The 20,380-nt window shown below is 60.5% G+C and overlaps 1 protein-coding gene across 1 annotated transcript; it reads left to right on the top strand.

Annotated features, from left to right (window-relative positions):
- Nucleotides 1-988: 988 nt before the first annotated feature.
- MAP3K10 (mitogen-activated protein kinase kinase kinase 10) lies at nt 989-20,250 on the top strand. Its single transcript, XM_056135649.1, has 10 exons — nt 989-2,241; nt 9,388-9,568; nt 11,865-12,013; nt 12,621-12,796; nt 13,717-13,963; nt 15,843-15,959; nt 17,716-17,881; nt 17,963-18,075; nt 18,282-18,974; nt 19,653-20,250. Exons 1-10 carry the CDS (start codon nt 1,554-1,556, stop codon nt 19,973-19,975), a joined length of 2,853 nt encoding a protein of 950 aa, XP_055991624.1. The 5' UTR covers nt 989-1,553; the 3' UTR covers nt 19,976-20,250.
- The last annotated feature ends 130 nt before the right edge of the window (nt 20,251-20,380 follow it).

Below are 20,380 nucleotides of genomic sequence, written 5' to 3'. Positions count from 1 at the left end.
TTCTTTTGGCAGTGTAGGGTGGGGGTATAAACAATTAGATACTGCGGTTACCGTGATTACTAAGGACAGACACCACCCCCCCACCTCCTGCATGCAAAGCACCCCAGTCCACAGTGTCATCTTTCTGGGTCCCAACTTGGTTGGTTCGCTTTCAATTTTACAGTTTGTGTTTGATTCCGGGCCTTCATTTTGATACTTTGGAGAAGTGACCTGTTCCGTTTGTGTCATCTGTAAAATGGAACCTTTGCGTGAGAGTGCAGACCACTCGGCTCAAGAGGCGACACTTAGCGCCCTCAAATTGAAGTTTCTACAGTGTGGGGTGGTGGGGGGGGCTGTTCTTGTGAGTCCAGATTCAACCATTGGGGTGAGGGGCAGGGGGCTGCAAACAGACGTAACTGCAGCATCTCCAGGGACAGTAAGCAAGTCCTTCCAGCCGCGTTCCCCTCACTCCGCAGAGGCCCAGGCAGGCCAGGCGAGCGCGGGACCCCCATGCAGGTGAAGAGGCACCAATCCGTGGTGGCGTTTGCGGGGCTCCTCCCGCAGGGCCAGATCTCGGCGCGGACTACATTTCCCGGCCTGCACCTCGGGCCAGAGCCCCTAGGAGCCGTCTAGTCGCGGGGACCTCGCCGCGGCCACTCGAGGGGCTCCGGGCAGTGACCTCCCTGCAGGCAGCTCCGGTTCTCACTTGGCGAAGCGCGTGTGTCTCCGGGTACCCCACCTTGGACGGCAGCCCCGCTCTCTCCGCGGAGAGGGCCGCTTCTCTTTCCTCCTTTGGGCACCCGGCGCACGGGCCCCAAGCCGCTGTAGCCCCCCGCCAGGAAGGGTTCTTCGGGGCCGCTGGGTCCCCGCGGTGACTCGAGAGTGGGAGCCGGGCTCTAGGAGAGGAGTCCCGGGGCGGGGCTGGCGCCGGGCCTCGAGGCGGCGGCGGCGGCGGCGGCGGCCGGAAACTACAACTCCCAGACCGCACCGCGGCGGCGTACGTCACTCTGGCACCGCCGGCGGCCCGGGGTAGCGGCGCGGGCGGGGGCAGGGGCTGGGGCCGAGTGGGGAGGCCGGTGCTGGGGATGGGGGTCGCCCGGCCGCCCCGCGCGTGACAAGGCCGAGGGGCGTGCCACCCCGTCCCGGGGCGCGCGCCCCGGGGCCCCGCCATCCCTTGCCCCGCCGTCGTGGCCCGGGATGCGGAGCCGGGGGCCGCCGGTGGAGCTGCGCGGGGTGAGAGGCGCGGGGAAGCGGGCTGCCTGCCGTCCTCGCCCTCGGCCCCCGCCGGCGGGCCCCGGCCCTCTTAGCGCGCTGACATTCGGGGGGCACAGGTGAACCCGCCCGCCCAGTCCCCGCCCCCTCCTGGACCGCAGCGTGTCTCGGTGGGATCGACCCTGCCCTTCGCGAGAGGCTTTTGCTTGCTCCCTGCGGAGGGCCCCCCAGCCATGGCCCCCAGGAGTCCCCTGGAGCGCGCAGGGACTGCCCCCGATCCTGGCCGCCGGGGCCCCGCCGCCTGCCGCTGGCCCCCGGTGTGAAGCGGCCTCCAGCAGCCCCCGGCCCCCTCCCCCCACCCCATGGAGGAGGAGGAGGAGGAGGGGGCGGCGGCCAAGGAGTGGGGCGCGACCCCCGCGGGGCCCGTCTGGACCGCAGTGTTCGACTACGAGGCGGCGGGCGACGAGGAGCTGACCCTGCGGCGGGGCGACCGCGTCCAGGTGCTCTCGCAGGACTGTGCGGTGTCGGGCGACGAGGGCTGGTGGACCGGGCAGCTCGCGAGCGGCCGGGTGGGCGTCTTCCCCAGCAATTACGTGGCGCCCGGCGCCCCCGCCGCGCCCGCGGGCCTGCAGCTGCCCCGCGAGATCCCGTTCCACGAGCTGCGGCTGGAGGAGATCATCGGCGTCGGGGGCTTCGGCAAGGTCTACCGGGCGCTGTGGCGCGGCGAGGAGGTGGCCGTGAAGGCCGCGCGGCTGGACCCTGAGCGCGACCCGGCGGTGACGGCCGAGCAGGTGCGCCAGGAGGCGCGGCTCTTCGGCGCCTTGCAGCACCCCAACATCATCGCCCTCCGGGGCGCCTGCCTCAGCCCCCCGCACCTCTGCCTGGTGATGGAGTATGCCAGAGGGGGCGCCCTGAGCCGGGTGCTGGCCGGGCGCCGGGTACCCCCGCACGTGCTGGTCAACTGGGCGGTGCAGGTTGCCCGAGGCATGAACTACCTACACAACGATGCCCCCGTGCCCATCATCCACCGGGACCTCAAGTCCATCAACAGTAAGTGGTGTCCTGCTCCCCGCCCCCCCCCAAAAAAAAAGAGAGAAAAGAAAAACTTGCATCTGCAGAACCTGGTGCAGCCATGAGACCAGGGAGCCGGACCTGGGGACACCCAGGCTCAGCCTGGGGCTGGAAGAGCCTTTGCCTGCAGGGCCAGGTGGGAAAGGAGGCTCAGTAAGACAGGGAACACCAGCCTCGCAGGCGAGAGCTGCAGTGCGAGCAGTCCCCAGGATAGGCTCCCTGCCCCCTCACAGCCCAGCCTGAGACCCAGCAGGCAGCAACAGAAACTGCCTCTCTGGGAGTCAGGGGCCTATGGGCCAGTGATTGCCAAGTGCTCTGTCCCAAGTGCTCTGCCCCATTTGCTGTCCCAAATACTCCGCACCAAGTGCTCTGCCCTGAGTCCTCTGTCCTGAGTGCTCTGTTCCATATGCTCTGCCCCAAGTGCTCTTTCCCGAGTGCTCTTCCCTGAGTGCTCTTTCCCAAGTACTCTGTTCTGTGTGCTCTGTCTTGAATGCTCTACCCTAGTGCTCGGCTCCGTGCGCTCTGTCCTGAGTGCTGTTGCCCCATGTGCTCTGCCTCATGTTGCTCTGCCCCGAGTGCTCTATCCCAACTACTCTGCCCCAGTGGTTTGTCCCTAGTGGTCTGCTCTGTGTGTTCTGCCCCTAGTGCTCTTTTCTGAGTGCTCTGTCCTAAGAGCTCTGCCCCGTGTGCTCTGCCCAAGTGCTCTGCCCGTGTGCTCTGCTCTGTGTGCTCTGCCTCAAGTGTTCTGTCCCGAGTGCTCTGCCATGAGTGCTCTGCCCCAAGTGTTCTGTCCTGAGTGCTCTATCCCGAGTGCCCTGCCCCGTGCACCAAGGCCATAACCCTGGTCTCTCCCAGCGGCCACAGTCTCCCCATCCTTTACCCCCTGTGACATCCCAAAACACCTCTGGACATTGCTGTTTGAGGGAGGGTGTTAGGGCCACACCTGGCTGTGCTCAGGGGTCACTCCTGCTGGGGCTCTGGGAACTCCGTGTTGCTGGGGATTGAACTGGAGTCGGTCACATCGAGGCAATCCCTGTTCGTTTTTTTCTAACCAGCCAAATTAATTGTTATTATTATTATTATTATTATTATTATTATTGCTTTTTGGGTCAAACCCGGTGATGCACAGGGGTTACTCCTGGCTCATACACTCAGGAATTACCCCTGGCGGTGCTCAGGGGACCATATGGGATGCTGGGAATTGAACCCGGGTTGACCACATGCAAGGCAAACGCCCTACCTACTGTGCTATTGCTCTAGCACCCAAATTGATTTTTGTTGGGGGGTCCCACCCAGCAATGGTCAGGACTGCTCCTGACTCTGTACTCAAGCATCACTCTTGCTGGGCTTGTGGGAACATATGGGTTGCCGGGGATCAAACCCGGGATGCTCCCTGCTGTACTATCACTCTGCCCCCAAGCCAGATATTCTTGAGGGAGGGGGCTAGAGAGCTAGTACAACAGGTAGGGTGCTTGTTTTATACTCAGTTGAGCCAGGTTTGATCCCTGACACCACCTAGGGTCCCATGAACCCTGCCAGAAGTGATCCCTGATTGCAGAGCCAGGAGTAAGCCCTGAGTTCCATGTGTGTGGCTCAGAAACCAAAGAATAAGAATATTCTTGAGGGAGAGGGCTATGAATCACTGCCAGTTAAAAACTGCCCTGTCCAGCACTGGCCTTTCCTGTGTGAGGCCCTGGGTTTGGTCTCCATCACAGAAAGGGAAGAACCGGGCTGCTTCCTGAATCAGCAAGATCAGGCAGAGCAAAAAGTGTGGTGGAAGTGGCTCACGGACAAGCTGCCAGGGTTCAGGGCAGTGATATAGTAGGAAGGTCAGCCTTGCACATGGCTGACATGGGTTCGATCCCCGGCATCCAGGGATCCCATAGACCTGCCATGAGTGATCCCTGAGCACAGAGCCAGGAGTAAGTCCTGAGCTCCAGGAAGTGTGGCCCAAAAACAAAAAAGGAACAAGCTTCCAGGCCTAGTTGGTTGAAAGAGGACTGGGGCCAGGTGGCAGGGAAGTTTCCCAGGGACCACATCTAAACGGAGTTTCGTATCAGCAGATATTAATTGATTGCCTATTAAATAAAAGTCCAACTGGCACCAAGGCAAAATGCTCTTCTGGTCCAGAAGCTGAAGATCGCATCCCTTCCAGATGTTTCCAGACCCTGCCCTTGACCCATGAGGATACAGCCATGGGACAGCCCCCGTCCTGGTGCTCGCATCCCTCCTTGCTGCATCTCCCCTCATTCCCGTGCTCGCTCGCTCTTTCTCCCCCTTGTTTTCTTGTTTTTTGTTTTTGTTTTTGTTTTTGTTTTTTTTTGCTTTTTGGGTCACACCCGGCGATGCTCAGGGGTTACTCCTGGCTCATGCACTCAGGAATTGCTCCTGGCGGTGCTCAGGGGACCATATGGGATGCTGGGAATCGAACCTGTGTGGACCACGTTGGCTGCGTGCAAGGCAAATGCCCTACCCACTGTGCTATCGCTCCAGCCCCTTGTTTTCTTGTTAAACGAGATCTAGCCAAAGGCCCAGTGGGAGCCAGAGTACAACCCTCCCTGTACATGCTGGCCTGGGTTTGATCCCCAGCACCCAATATGGTCCCCCCCACACTGCCAGGAGTGATTCCTGTATGCAGAGCCAGGAGTGACCCCTGAGCACAGCCAAACCCCGCCTCCCACCACCAAAACATAAAAGAAGGCCGAGCGGGGAAGTTGGCCACTCATCCTCCACATTTGGGAATTCATTTAAGTCTTACCACATTTGGGGGTGAGGTGGCAAAGGAGCCTCCGGGTGGTGCTCTGGAGGCCCCTTCCAGCAATTCTTGGCTGGTAATTTAATGTGGGGGGGGGGGGTCCCAGGGACTGTCCGGGGTTATGCCAATGACACCAGGTGGGGCCTCCAGGCCTGCCCCTGGCAATGCTCTAGGGACTGTGTGCCGGGATGGAACTGGGGTTGGCTGCAGGGGGGGCCTGTGCTGTTAGCATTCTGCTCGCCTGCTGCCCCCCAATCCTCCCACTTCATAGGTGCCCCGCCAGGTGCCGCCCAGAGGCGACTCTGGGGCTTTCGCTCAGGCCATGCTCAGTGGCCCGTGTAGGATGGGGCAGGGAGGGAGCGGTCAGCGTGGGCCTTTGGCATTTGAGGGGTGTGTACCAGCTCCTTGTGCTCTCTCCCCACCTCCTTCCTGCATTTTTATGTTGGCTGCCCTGCTCACACGCCAGCCTGCTGGCCTGAGCACAGAGGGACAGACTTTGTTCCCACCACTGACCCGGTCAGACACCCTTTACTCAGCAGAGTGCCCAGGTGCCCAAGCGATGCCCGGCCCGGCTGGGAAGTAGCCAGACAGTGCCAAGGCCCTCCGTGAAGCTTGTGCTCAAACTTCCAAATGGACAAATGGAGGCAGGGGGCTTTGATGCTCCCCGGGAAGATGGGGCCCCTTCCCAGCCCTCTTCCGTCCCTGTGGATTCATAGCTCACAGGTGACATTAAGGACATCTCAGATTTTTCTGGATTTTCTGTGCCACCCGGGAAGAAGTTGGTGGGACTTTCTAGGCTGGCGTTTCCTGTTCAAGTGCTGGGGTGCGGGGCTGGAGTGATAGTACAGCTAGGAGGGTGTTTGCCTTGCACGCTGCCGACCTGGGTTCAATGCCCGGCATCCCATATGGTCCCCCAAGTGCCAGGAGGGATTAATGAGTGCAAAACCAGGAGTAACCCCTGAGCATCCTAGGTGTGACCCAAGAACCGAAAGCAAACAAAAAAATAGAAAGTACCGAGGTGCCCCACCCCATCCCCCCACCCCCATCCCTCCTTATTCACAGACCACCTCATCTGATATCCTTTACTTTTTGGCTTTTCTATTTATTTATTTATTTGGGGGTTTTTTTTGAGAGGGGGGGTCACACCCAGCTGTGTTCAGGGCTGTCTCCTGGCTCTGTGCTCAGGGATCATTCCTGCAACTATATGGGATGCTGGGGATCAAACCTGGGTCGGCTATGTGCAAGGCGAGCGCACCGGCCCCCTCTTTGATTCTTCCAACCAGTAGTCGTTTTGTGTCTTTGGTTTGGGGGCCACTCTTCGGCAGTGCTCTAGGTCTATTCCCAGCCCTATGTTCAGGGGTCACTCCCGGCCTGGTTCACACCCAGACTTCCTGCAACCTGCTGACTCTTCAGACCCTCCACCATTATTGTTGCTTGGGTCACAGCGTAATGGTAGCGGTCATATTTGTGGTTTTGACATACAATCTCACAGCACCAAAACCACCTCAGAGTGCTCCCAACGCTCCCCCACTGTCCTCGTGTCACTTCTTGTCCACTCTTCCTTTCTCCCCTGCCCCGTACCCTACTGCTTGGTGATGTCTTTTTGGTGAGCAGAGACCCAGGCTCTGTCCTCAGTGGCCCGTGTAGGGTGGGGGAGGGGATGTCCTCAGTCCCGTGTTCTGACTCTATGCCAGGCATGAGTGAAGGTGTCCAGTTTTTTTAATTTTCTCTTTGGGGGCCACACTCAGTGGTGCTCGGACCTTATTCCTGGCTTTGCTCTCAGGAATCGGTCACTGCTGGACAGCCTGGGGGGGACCATATGGGGTGCCAGGGATTGAACCTGGTTAGCCACGTGCAAGACAAGCCCTGGACATGCTCTCCTACCTCACTGGCTCCCACCTGGTATGGGTTCTTCTGACTTGCTTCACTGGACATGAGGCCCTCCAGCTCCATCCCAGTTGCAGCAGACTAGGGGGTTTCGTCTTCGCTCAGAGCTGCATAGTTCTCCATTGTGTTTCAATATCCCACAGCTTCTTGATCTGTTCATCTGTACTTGGACATCTGGTTGTTTTCATTTTTTGTAATGAATAGTTGGGGAGAGGGTGTCTGTGTGTGTGTTTGTGTGTAGTGTGTGTGTGTGTCTGTCTTTTTGAGTTAATGTTCTTGTGTTCTTGGGGTTTATGCTGAGAGGTGGGACTGCAGGGCCATGTGGAAGTTCTATTGTTTGTTTGTTTGTTGTTGTTTATTTTGGTTTGGTTTGGGGGCCACACCCAGCAGTGCCTAGGGTTTACTCCTGGCTCTGCACACAGGGCTCATTCCTGGAGATGCTTGGGGGACCAAATGGGGTACTGGGGATTGGACCCGGGTTGGCCACGTGCAAGACACATGCCCTCCCTGCTGTGCCATCGCTCCAATCCGGAAGTTCTGTTCTTATGTTTTGGCCAAATTTCTGCTGTTTTCCATAGAGGCTGGACCACCAGAAGTGAATGAGGATTCCTGCTTCACCACATCCCCCTCAGCTCTGGTTGTTTCAATTTTTTATTTATTTTAGGGTATGGTGGCAGCAGGGGGTTCGGCTACCCCTCATCCTGTATTCAGGAGTGAGCCCTGGTGGCTCTCAGGGAACCATATCTGGTGGCAGGAATTCACACCTGGGTCAGCAGGCTGCAGGGCAAAAGCCTTAACACTTGTACTCACTTTGGCCTGTTTGCAGTCTTTATGTGGTACCAAGGATTTGAACCTGGCTCGACTGTGTGCAAGGCAGGCAACTTTCCCCCACTGTCCTGTCTCCCTTCTATACGTAGGGTTTGCTGGTTTGTTTTTGGTAGTGGTTGAGGGCATACGCGGCAGTGCTTAGGACTTACTCATGTCTCTGTGCTCAGGTGTCACTCCCGTAGGATTCAGGGGAGCATATGGGATGCTGGGGATTGAACTTGGTTTGACCACGCCCAAGGCTCTATCCACTGAACTATCTCTCTGGCCCTCCATATGTAATTTCCAAAAAGTGCTTTCTCCAGGGCAGGAGTAATAGTACAGTAGGGAGGGCATTGGACTGGAATGATAGCACAGCGGGTAGGGCATTTTCCTTGCACGCAGCCAACATGGCCGACCCGAGTTCGATTCCTCCGCCCCTCCTGGAGAGCCCAGCAAGCTACTGAGAGTATCTCGCCCACATGGCAAAGCCTGGCAAGCTACCCGTGACGTATTCAATACGCCAAACACAGTAACAACAGGTCTCACAATGGAGACTTGTGAGACTGGGCCCGCTCAAGAAAATCGATGAACAACGGGAGGACAGTGACACTGACAGGGAGGGCGTTTGCCTTGCAGAATGCCAAACCAGATTTGATCCCCAGCACCCTATATGGTTCTCTGAGCACTGCTAGGAGTAAGTCGTGAGCACAGCAGGGTCTGGCCCCAAAACAAGGAAAGAAAGACACGGGGCTCCGATGACGGAACTAGTCAGGCCTTTCTCCCCCCTTTTCTCACCCTGTGATCCTGGCCAGGTGGGTCCAGCACTGAGCCTTGAGCTGCTGGTAGGAAGATAGCTTGTGAGTTTGTTTGTGGGAAGGTTTGGCATCTGCCCGGTGTATCCCTGACTCCTGGCAAACCCCAACCATGATTATTGCTGTGAACCCAGGTGGCAGGCAAGCTGGCCTCTGTGCTCAGGGGAAATGTCAGCTAGATTCTGTCACAGTGATACTGTGTGACAAAGCACCTCCACAACTCTGTTATCTTTACTTTGGTTTTTTGGTGTTTGTGCCACAGCCAGCAGTGCTCAGGGGATACTCCTGGCTCAGAGCTCAGGGATCGCTCCTGGCAGTGCTCGGGAAACCATACTCAGTGCCGAACCCAGGCTTCCTTCTTGCTTTCTATGCGCTCCGCCCACTGAGTCATCCCACCATCCCTTGAACTTGGCAGCTGTCACGGGCTCCTTCCTGTGATGCCAATCACAGTGTGTGTGGGGGGGGGGGTCACTGCAGAGCTCCTCTTGGTGTCTGTCCCTGTCTGGCACCCGCTGGTGGCCAAATGCAAGAGGACAGAGGGCCAAGGGGCAGGCACAGGTGGGCCCCCATGAGACCTGGGCTCACTCAGCGCTTCTGCTGGCCAGAACGTGCCACATGGAGTCCGGGAACAAGTGTCTCTAATGAGAAGGGTCGTGTAGGTGTGGACAGGGGCCAGGGGAGGGTCAGGCTGGAAAATGCATGCCATGCGGAGGGGGCTCAAGCGGTAGCGACACCATCTGCCTCCCCTCCCCTGGACTCTGGAGTTCCAGGGTGAGGGTGGGGTCCCCCAGAGGGGCTGGGGCAGAGCCCGCCTATCCAAAGGGCCTCCATGCACGGACCGTCTTTCGCCCTCTCCCCTCTCAGTCCTTATCCTGGAGGCCATCGAGAACCACAACCTCGCAGACACGGTGCTCAAGATCACAGACTTCGGCCTCGCCCGCGAGTGGCACAGGACCACTAAGATGAGTGCAGCGGGGACGTACGCCTGGATGGCTCCTGAGGTCATCCGCCTCTCGCTCTTCTCGAAGAGCAGCGATGTCTGGAGGTGCCGTGGTAGGGCTGGGGGGGGGGGGCGCCTAGAAATCCAGGGTCTGGGCCTGCAAGATTTGGCCATCAAGCAAACACGGGAGCGGGCACCTACCTGGGGGCGGAGACATGGGGGTTCCTCCGCATCCCAGGCTTCTCTGCTCCAGCAGCACCCTGGGGGTTCAGGGAGACAGAGAACGTGGCACAGGGTACCCCTCAGTACAGGGTACCCCTCAGACACCCTTCCTGCCCTGCTTTATGCAGGAAGCCGAGGTCAGTGGTTAGAGGGAGGGTGGCCAGGGAGACAGAGGTTAACAGACATAGGCAGTGACCACTTGCAGGGGCAGGAGGTAGAGACACACACACTGGGCGGGAAAGGCTGTCTTTATGCTCAGAAAATTTTCCCACAGTGCTGGAGAGACTGTACAAGTAACAGTTTAGGTGCTCCCCTTGCACGTGGCCGATGCCAGTTCCGTCCCTGGCACCACATCGGGTCCCCTGAGCCCTGTCAGGAGCCATCCCTGAGCCCCGCTGGCTGTGGCCTAACAGACCAGATGGTTTTGGGGCTCCCCCAGAAGACAGAGTCCCTGCTGTGGCACAGGGAGGTGGAGAAGCGCTCCGAGGGCTAGAGGTGGCTTTGGGGAAGGAGCCCCTCGGAGTGACCCTGACGTGGGGCTGAGGCGGGGTGCCCCAGGAGGCCCCCAGAGGAGCCTGGGGTGGCCGAGGGCTGAGTCTGTGAGAGCTCCGCAGCAGGTGGGGACCCATCTGGGGGCTGGGAGCGGGGTGCCAGGAGCTCCATATCTTTAGGGGACTTGCTGGTGGCAGCTGAAATTCTCCGACCCTGGGGGGAGCCGGGGGACACTTAAGGGCAGGATGGCCCTGAGCAGCAGCAAAGCTGGGACTTCGGGCCGTGTCCAGGGGAGCCGGGCAGCCCTTGGGAGTGCTCTTTGCACTGCAGGCGCCAGGCCACCCCACGACCACTCAGCAGGGCTTGCCACTTGCTCGGCACCAGCAGGGCCTGAGCAAAGAGACCATGTTCCTGCCCTGCCATCAGGGTGGGCTGCCTAATGGGCGCACTGACCACGGCCAAGCTAACCCTTTCCCCGAGTGGGCCCAGCCTCCGCGTCCCAGGCTTCTGCTCCTGCAGCACAGAGACGCCTGCCCGCTCATGGTGCCCCTTGGCCCCCCTGCCTGGGTTCCCAGGATGTGCATCATGGGTGGGGACCCCCTCTCAGACTGAACTGCTGCCCCCAGCCCCTGCATGGCCTCCCCACCCTCACACCCCACAGGTTCACCCGGGTTCCAGCTCTCAGCTCCACACTCCAGCCAGTAGGAAAGAGAAAGGGGGCGGGGGTAGAGAAAGGGGACCCTGCCACAAGGGACCCTTGTAGAAGTTAGCGTCTCACTCCACTGGCCAGCACATGCTCACGGGGTAGGGGCTTCTGGGGATGGAGCCCAAGGCTCCGCAAGTGCTCGGCCTGTGCTTGCCCACCTTTACCACCTCCTAGTCTGCTGGTGCTGGGCACTCTGAAGAACCGGAAGAGGTATGTGAACAGGTGCGGGCAGGGAGCCGGCAGGTCTGGCGTGCCCCAGGGCCTGAACTCTCGGTGGGAAATGCAGGCTCAGGGTCCATGCCATTAGGAGAACTGCAGGGGCTGTCAGCTGGGCAGCTTGAGGCCATGGGTACCTGCACTGCCTCTTTCCTGTGTGTCCCTAGGCAAATAGCCTAGCTTCTCTGAGCCCAGACCTGCTCCCAGGACAAATCGGGTCATCCCGGTGCCTCCTGCCTTCTTGGGCTGTTGTGAGGGTCACTGAGCATGCCCAGCATGGGGCGGGGCTGGCTAAGTGCTTTCATAACCAGTGCCCAAGAGTGTTCACTTATTACCAGAGGTCAGTGCCAAGGGTTCTGCAGGAACGTAGAGGAAGAGCCTATACCCCAGCTCTGGAGCCTGCCCGGCATCGAGGGCACATGAGTGGATACTTAGAGGACAGATCCAGGAGGATGGAGTGGGAGGGCTCCCTGGCTGAGGGAACTGCATGTGCAAAGGCTGGGGGCCAGGCCGAGCAGGCACATTCAGCTGCTCAGTGGCAGTCATCAGAGCTAAGAGGGCATCTTTGCCCCTCAGCCCAGGGCACCAGGAAGGTTCTTGGGCAGGGATGAGGGAAAGTAGGAAAGCCACACGCCGTCAATCTGTGTTCATCCCGGATCAGAGTGAGTGTGGGTGTTGGGGTGAGGGAGGCCCCTGTGGCCCCAGCAGGGCTGGGGTCCGGGCCGGGAGGGCTGTGGCGTCACCCCTCCTCTCTTCCACTGGCAGCTTCGGGGTGCTGCTCTGGGAGCTGCTGACAGGGGAGGTCCCCTACCGGGAGATCGACGCCCTGGCCGTGGCCTACGGCGTGGCAATGAACAAGCTGACGCTGCCCGTCCCCTCCACGTGCCCGGAGCCCTTTGCCCGCCTACTGGAGGGTGAGCCAGGGTCCCCCCAGGGGAGGGGGAAGGCTCCTCGTGGGGTGGCAGAGATCTCCAGCACAAGCATCCCCCTTAACCTTCCATTGCAGTGGGCCCCAGTACAGAAGCAGAAGGGCCCTGAATCTCCCCCAAGCTGGCTCCAGACCGTCCCATCTGGCCAGGCCCACAGCCTGTCAAGGCTTCCTGCACTGCACTGCGCTGTCCTCCTGTTGTTCATCGATTTGCTCGAGCGGGCCCAGTAATGTCTCCATTGTGAGACTTGTTACTGTGCTTGGCATATCGAATAGGTCACGGGTAGCTTGCCAGGCTTTGCCGTGCGGGCGAGATACTCTTGGTAGCTTCCCAGGCTCTCCGAGAGGGGCAGAGGAATCAAACCTGGGCCAACCAGGTCGGCCGCGTGCAAGGCAAATGCCCTACCCGCTTTTGGCTTCCTGGGCTCCACGCCCCCCCCCAAACCTCGCTGAGGGGCACAGTTGCTAGTCTTGGGGCCTTTCCCTGGGCACTGAGTGTCAGCTGTTTGTCCCCGAGTCCGGTGAGGGCCTGCCTCCCACTGAGCAGCTGGTACCCAGGGCGTGGCCTCTGACCCCATCCACTCCAACCCCAGAGTGCTGGGACCCTGAGCCCCACGGGCGGCCGGATTTTGGCAGCATCCTGAAGCAGCTGGAGGTCATCGAGCAGTCCGCCCTGTTCCAGATGCCGCTTGAGTCCTTCCACTCACTGCAGGAGGACTGGAAGCTGGAGATCCAGCACATGTTTGACGACCTGCGGACCAAGGAGAAGGTGAAGGGGTGTGGGCACAGGGGGGCATGGGGACCATTCCCTGGGACCGTGCCAGGGCCAGGGGCCTTGTATTTTCTTTTGTGGTGCTGGGAGTCGAGCCCAGAGTCCCACATAAGCAGGTACCCCGAACTACCTCCACAGTGATAGGGGATGTTTCTTTGGAAGGAGGGCACATCTAGCAGTGCTCGGGACCATGCAGTGCCGATGATTGAGCCTGGGTCCCCGCACATGGCATGTGTGCAGGATGGTGCTTCCTTGGGCGAGGGAGCCGGCTTCAGGGTCTGGTGCAGGCTCTGCATGCAGGAGGCCCGGGTTTGCTCCCTCGCACCGCAGAGTCCCCCAGGCACTGTCAGGAATGAGCCCTGAGCACTGAACTTGGAGTCACCTCTGGGCACTTCAGGTGACCAAAACCAAACACTGAAGCAGGTCTCCTGTCGGTGACCACATGAGAGCACGGCTCTCACGTGGACCTGCAGGCGACCCTGCTTGACATCTGGGACTGGCTTTGAATTCAACAAAAATGCCAGAGAAGAGAGCAATTATTCAGAGTCAAAATGTTGAAGTCAGATGAGGGGCGCCTGGGCCGCAGCCTTCTTGCTGCTTCTCTGTGGGTTTTTGAAGTTTTTCAAATCTAAGTTTAAAAGAAGACAAGTCAGAGCGGAAGATAGAGAGACGCAAGGCCCCTCGCACTGAGGTCATGCGGCACCAGCCAGCCTGCACCCCAGCCTCCCCTCGCCCCTGCAGGGACACTCCCCTGATGACCACACCAGGCATCTGTCCCCCTGCAGGTGCCCCCTCCCCCCTGCAGGCGCCCCTTGGCCCCTCCCTGCTGTAGCCGCCCCCTTGCCCCTGCAGGTGCCCCCTCACTCCTCTCCCCTGCAGCTGCCCCTCTCCCCTGCAGCCGCCCCTCTCCCCTGCAGGAGCTCCGCAGCCGCGAGGAGGAGCTGCTGCGGGCGGCACAGGAGCAGCGCTTCCAGGAGGAGCAGCTGCGGCGGCGCGAGCAGGAACTGGCGGAGCGCGAGATGGACATCGTGGAGCGGGAGCTGCACCTGCTCATGTGCCAGCTGAGCCAGGAGAAGCCCCGGGTGCGCAGGCGCAGGGGCAACTTCAAGCGCAGCCGCCTGCTCAAGCTGCGGGAAGGCGGCAGCCGCATCAGCCTACCGTCAGGTGAGGGGCCCGGGCGGCCAGGTCACCCCCGGAAGTCTAAGGAGTTGGCACACTCACCTCCATAAAAGCAGAACCTTGTGGTTGCCCTCCATGTGCCCCCTCGGAACACAACTCACTTCCACCCCCTAAATTCAGCCCATGAGATGTGGATCTCACTTTCGTCACTGCATCCCCCCTGTGTGCGTGTGTGTGTGTGTATGTGTGTGCGTGTGGGGGGGGGGGGGGTGCCAGGGATGGAGCCCAGGGCTCACCACATGAGCCACCATCCCAGCCCTTTTTGTTTTTTATTTTTGACTTGCACCTGGCAGTGCTCAGGGGCTAGTCCCCGCTCCATGTTCGCTCCTGGTGGTGCTCTGGAATCAACCTGGCAGAGACTGTGTGAGCTCAGCCCTGGCACCCCCCCCACCCACTTTCTTGCTATTGTTGGGGGAGGGGAGGGACCACAGTCAGTGTTGCTCAGGGCTTACTCCTGGCTCTGCATCCAGGTATCACTCCTGGCAGTCTCAGGGGACCATGCCAAAAAAAAAAACAAACAAAAGCTGATGAAACTGCCAGTGTTTCCCACCATTCTGAGAAATCTAGACCTTTCCATCCAGGTCCATCTAAGAGTTGGTTGGATCTCAGGACTTCATCAGGCTTTGTTCTTCCCCAAAAAACCTCTTAACTCCAGCACATTTGCACATTTGCACCCCTCAATTTTTTTGGGGGGGGGTGTCACACCTGGCAATGCTCAGGGATTACGCCTGGCTCTGCACTCAGGAATCTCTCCTGACAGTCCTCTCCTGACAGAGGACCATATGGGATGCTGAGGATCGCACCCTGCAGCTGCGTGCAAAGCAAACGCCCTACCCTCTGTGCCATCACTCTGGCCCCTCCAACATGTCTTGGAGGAGCCACGTTCACAGAGGGAGAAGAAATGGGAAATCAGTTTCATAATAGCTTTTGTTCAGCCCAACACAGCCAAAATGTCATGGTGCTGGGTATCACCAGTGGCATGTTTGCCACCTTACCATACCAGATTGCCACAATCCACTGTGTTCAGGCACGTAGCCCCCAACTCTCATTCACATACTTGACTGTTTTATCCATCATAAACTTGCATTTATTTTTTATTTTATCTTGGGGGTAATTTCCAGCTTTATGTTCAGGGATTGTACCCAGCAGTGCTGGGATGGGAGGTGAGACTGTGAGGTACTGGGGATCGAATTCAGGGCTTCCCACATGCAAAGCCTGTGCCCCAGCTATCTTTCCATCCCCAAAGGATCCCTTTCTTTCCTTCCTTATTTCATTCCTTCCTTGCTTCCTTCATCTTCTATCTTTATTTTTTGGCCTTTTGGGTCACACCTGATGATGCTCAAGAGTTAATCCTGGCTCTGCACTCAGGAATCACTCTTGGCAGTGCTCAGAGGACCGTATGAAATTCTGGGGGTCGAACCTAGGTCAGCTGCATGCAAGGCAAATGCCCTGCCCACTGTGTTACTGCTCTGGCTCTAAGGATCCATTTCTAAATGCTCCTTTCAATAAAGGGAACTCTGCATTTTGTGGGATGCACGAACCCCAGTTCCAGGGCTCCATTCCCACATGTGACTCCTGTCCACTGCACTGGACACTCGAGCCTGTGCCCTCAGACCTCCGAATGTGTCAGGGGTGTTAGGGGCCTTGGTGCCCCGCAGCTAACCTGTTGCACCTCACTCCCAGGATGGCAGATGCGGTGCATCAACTTGCCATGGATGTGTATTTCCCAGAGGGATCCTAGTGACCCCACCTTCAGGAGGGCAGAGGGGTAGTGTCCTGCTCCCTCTGTCCTGCCCTTCCACCAAGCAGTATCCCCAGGGCCCGCCAAGGGGGTAGCCACTGAGCAGAGTCTCTGCTTCCACAGGCTTTGAGCATAAAATAACAGTCCAGGCCTCTCCCACGCTGGACAAGCGGAAAGGATCGGATGGCGTCAGCCCTCCAGCCAGCCCCAGCATCATCCCCCGGCTGAGGGCCATTCGCTGTGAGTACCCCCAGACTTCTCACGGGCCCCCACCTGGCACTGTGTCAGAGATTCAACAGGACCCGAGTGTCATCGGGAAAGAAGCCAGAAAGTAAGGGGGGCGGGGCCGGCGTGATAGTAAGGTGGGGAGGGCCTCGCCTTGCCCTGGCCAGCCTGGGTTCCATCCGTCACCCCATCTGGTCCCCCGATGGGAGTGATCACTAAGCACAGACCAGGAGTAGGACCCGCTGAGCGTGGCCCCTAAACAGAACAAAAACCAGGGGGCTGGCAGGTGGTAGCTCAAGTGGCCGAGCACATTAACAGGGGTCCTGACTCGGTCCATCACCCCCAGGCCTTGGGCACCCTGGGGGCCGCCCTGGCAGCTGATTGCGGCCCTATGACTCCCAACTGTCTAGCACAGCCAGGAATGGACGCTATTTTTATTTATTCTTTCTGTAAAAAAATAAAGAGAAAGCCACAGTTAGCCCACTGGGGACTGTCCAGTAGTGATGAGCATCCCGAAGGCCAGCCGGAAGGAGGGCACAGGAAGAGAGAAGGTGCCATTTCCCTTCCGAAGAGCTGAGTACGGGGTTGGGGGGGCCTGAATGAGCCTCACAGGAACCAATGGGAGGGGGTCTGGCAGGGCACAGCTGGACAGGAAGCAGAGGGAGGCATGGCTAGTGGGGCAGATCTTGGGAGGGCCTCAGGGGCCAGGGCGAAGGGTCTGGGTCTCCTTGGAGGTCATTGTTCCATTACTGGGGTGCTGGAACCTACACCCACAGGGGCTCAGGGGCCACGTGGTGCAGGGCTGGAACCCGGAGCTGAGGTGCCTGTGGCCCCGGTGTTGTGGTGGGGCCCTGGGGGCTGGGGTCCAAGCACAGAGATGACAGTAGGGCCTTTCTCATCTGGCTGCTGGGGGTGCATGGTAAGAGGCAAAGACATGGGTCGGGGGGCCCTGGTGGGAAAGGTGCAGCTCCGGGGGCAACACCTCTGGCCTCGCACCCCCGCCCCCGCCATCTCTCTGTGTTTGTCAGTGTCAGGTGATTCGGGGGTGATTTTGATGAGGGACAGGGACTGCCACAGACATGGTGACCAGCATCAGGCCCAGCCACTGTACAGGGTCAGAGAAGAGACAGCAGCAGATTCTGCAGGGACCAGGGTTCCCCCAAGCCCCTGCCCACAAAGTGCTTCAGTCCTTCCTCCTCCCTCTTCATCCTCCCTGTCCCTCCTCCCTTTCCTCTCCCTCCTCCACCTTCTTTCCCTCCTCCCTCCTCCTCCTCCTTTGCTTCCTCTCCCTCCTCTCTTTCTCCTCCCTCTTTTTCTTCCTCCCCCTCCTCCTTTCCTTCCTCTCTCCTCCTCTCCCTCTTCCCTTCCTCTCTCCTCCCTTGCCTCCTCCCTCCCTCTCCCTTCCTTCTCTCTCCCTTCTTCCAGTCACTTGTCTCCTGCTGGCTTGGGCCCTTCCCCAGACATGTCCTGCCACAGGGCCTTGGCATGTGCCCCCTGTGCCCTCTACCATTTGCCCCTTTCCCTGTTTCCCATAGTGCTTTGCATCCCCTAACACCCACTTTTCAAGTAGGAATCTCAGATCCTGGGGCGTCACCACTGAAATGCTGGTAGAGATGGCGGGGATTGTTCCCAACTCTGCTACTGGGTGTGTTTGGAGGGGTAGGGAGGAACCCTGGGAAGGGTCAGCAGGAAAGGCTCTGAGGAGGGACACCAGGGGAGGGTGGATCTGAGGCTCCGGGGAGCTGCAGTACTGAGCCACTATCCCACGCAGTGACCCCAGCCGATGCGGGCAGCAGTGGCAGCAGCAGCGGGAGCAGTGGGACGTGGAGCCGCAGCGGACCCCCAAAGAAGGACGAGCTGGTCGCCAGCAAGAAGAAGGGCCGAACCTGGGGCCCCAGCTCCACCCTGCAGAAGGAACGGGCAGGAGGAGAGGAGAGGTACTGGGGGGCGGAGCTGACTCCCATTCCTCCTGCTGCCCGCCCCACCCCCTGACACCTATTCCTCCCCTCCCCCCCCAGGCTGAAGACCCTGGGAGAAGGCAGCAAACAATGGTCATCAAGTGCCCCCAACTTGGGCAAATCCCCCAAACACACCCCCATCGCTCCTGGCTTTGCCAGCCTCAATGAGATGGGTAAGAGGGGCAGGGTGCGTTTCCAGGGTTTCCAGGTCCGAGGGGGCTGCTCCGGCCGTCCCTAGGGATCGCGAGGCGTCTGTGAGCTTGGCTGGCCGGTGGGGGCTGTTGGCAGCACGGAGCGGGGCGGTGGGGTCCGGGCGCGGGGCAGCCGGCGTCCCCCAACCCCAGGGCCCGAGCCGAGCTGCGGTCTCTCCCGGTTGCAGAGGAGTTCGCCGAGGACGGCAGCGCGCCCCCGTCCCCCCACACCACCCCGTCCTACCTCACCGTGCCGCTCCCTCCGGAGCCGTCCCCGGGGGCGCGGGGCCCAGGCGAGCGGGCACTGACGCCCCCGGCGCGGCCGGGCCACGGCGGCCGGCGGCGCTGCGAGCTGGCCCTGCTGGGCTGTGCCACACTGCTAGGCGCCGTGGGCCTGGGCGCCGACGTGGCCGAGGCGCGCGCGGCTGACGGCGACGAGCACCGACGCTGGCTGGACGGCCTCTTCCCCCGCGCCGGTCGCTTCCCGCGGGGGCTCAGCCCGCCCGGGCGCTCCCCGGGCCGCCGCGACGACGCGGGCCCCGGGCCGCCCCCCGCGCCGGGCCTGGCGCCCTCGGCCACCCTCGTGTCGCTGTCATCCGTGTCCGACTGCAACTCGACGCGTTCGCTGCTGCGCTCCGACAGCGACGAGGCCGCGCCGGCCGCGCCCTCCCCACCGCCCTCCCCCTGCGAGCCTGAGCCGCCGCCCAGCGCCAACCCGCTGGTGGACCTGGAGCTGGAGAGCTTCAAGAAGGACCCGCGCCAGTCGCTCACGCCCACCCACGTCCCGGCCGCGCGCGCCGCCAACCGCGGCCACCGGCGGACGCCCTCGGACGGGGCGCTGGGGCAGCGGGGCGCGGCCCAGCCGTCGGGCCCCGGCCAGGGTGAGTGCGCGCCCCGCGTGCGTGCCCAGAAGATCCCGCGCGCGAGCGCGTGCGGCCGCAGCCCCTGTAAGGCAGCGCGGTTCTCTGCGGGGATAGTGTGCGTCCTCCAGTGACCCAGACGTTGGCTGAGGCGGCGTGGCTGGGACAGAAGTTGGCGACGATCCCCGAGCGCAGCCCCCATCTGGTTAGAACTGGAGTGGAGAGATGGCACGGCGGGCAGTGCACTTGCTTGCCAGTGGCCCACCCGAGTTCCATGCCCGGCATTCCACAGGCCAGGAATGATTCCTGGGTGCAGAGCCTGGAGTAAGCCCCGAAGCACACCGCTAGAAGCAAAATACTCTTTTTTTTTCTGCTTTTGGGTCACACCTGGAAATGCACAGGGGCCATTCCTGGCTCTGCACTCAGGAACTACTCCTGGCGGTGCTCAGGGGACCGACCATATGGGATGCTGGAAATGGAACCCTGGTTTGCCGCGTGCAAGGCAAACGCCCTACCCGCTGTGCTTTCGCTCTGGTCCCTCTTTTTTATTTTATTAATTGAAAAAACCTGGGGGCAGGGTGCTGTTTAAGTCCCAGCTGAGACCCATTCAGCCCAGAGATGCGTTTGGAGCCAATTTGAGGTAGAAGATCCTCTGCTCTGGCGGGGTGCTGGGCTCTGACACTCCCCCACTCTCCACAGGCCCTCGAGACGCCCAGGACTTCCCCCGCCTACCAGACCCCCAGGCTCTGTTTCCGGCGCGTCGCCAAGCTCCTGAGTTCCCTGGCCGCCCCACCACCCTGACCTTCGCCCCGAGACCCCGACCTGCCTCCAGCCGGCCCCGCCTGGACCCCTGGAAACTGGTCTCCTTTGGGCGGACACTCAGCATTCCACCTCCCGGCAGGTGGGAGCCGGCGGGGAAACTGGGCACGGCCAGCGGGCAGCCCACCCTGTTGGACCTGGACATGGAAGGGCAGAGCCAGGACAGCACGGTGCCCCTGTGCGGGGCGCAGGACTCCCGCTAATGCTGGCCTGCCCGCTCGCCCGCCGGGGCAGCCTTGAATGTAGCGTCCCAGGCCCAGCCCCAGCCCGCTGGGCCACAAGACTGGGGAGGCCCTGGGCAGGAAATCCACTATTTATTGGGGATGGGGGAGGGGGACTTAACTTATTCCTTTGTACCCCAGGGGGTGGGGCCTGTGCCTACCCTGCAGTGGGGGAGGGTCGGCAGGGACACTCAGGGACAGGGCATCATGGGGCGTTTGGCACAAAATGCAACATTAAAGGTCACCCTGCCCCTTCCCCTGCTGTGTGTCTTGTCCTCGCTTGCTCCTTCAGACTCTCCGGCCTGCTGAGGCCTTGGGTGCATGTCCCCTCCCTGTGCCCACAGAACACCACATACAGCCGATGGTCACCAGAGACAAGTGCTTTAC

Source organism: Sorex fumeus, unplaced genomic scaffold (genome assembly GCF_029834395.1).
Source record: "Sorex fumeus unplaced genomic scaffold, SorFum_2.1 ptg000122l, whole genome shotgun sequence".
Taxonomy (NCBI): domain Eukaryota; kingdom Metazoa; phylum Chordata; class Mammalia; order Eulipotyphla; family Soricidae; genus Sorex; species Sorex fumeus.
Note: the sequence above shows the minus strand (reverse complement) of the source record. Positions and strands in the feature narration are given on the sequence as shown.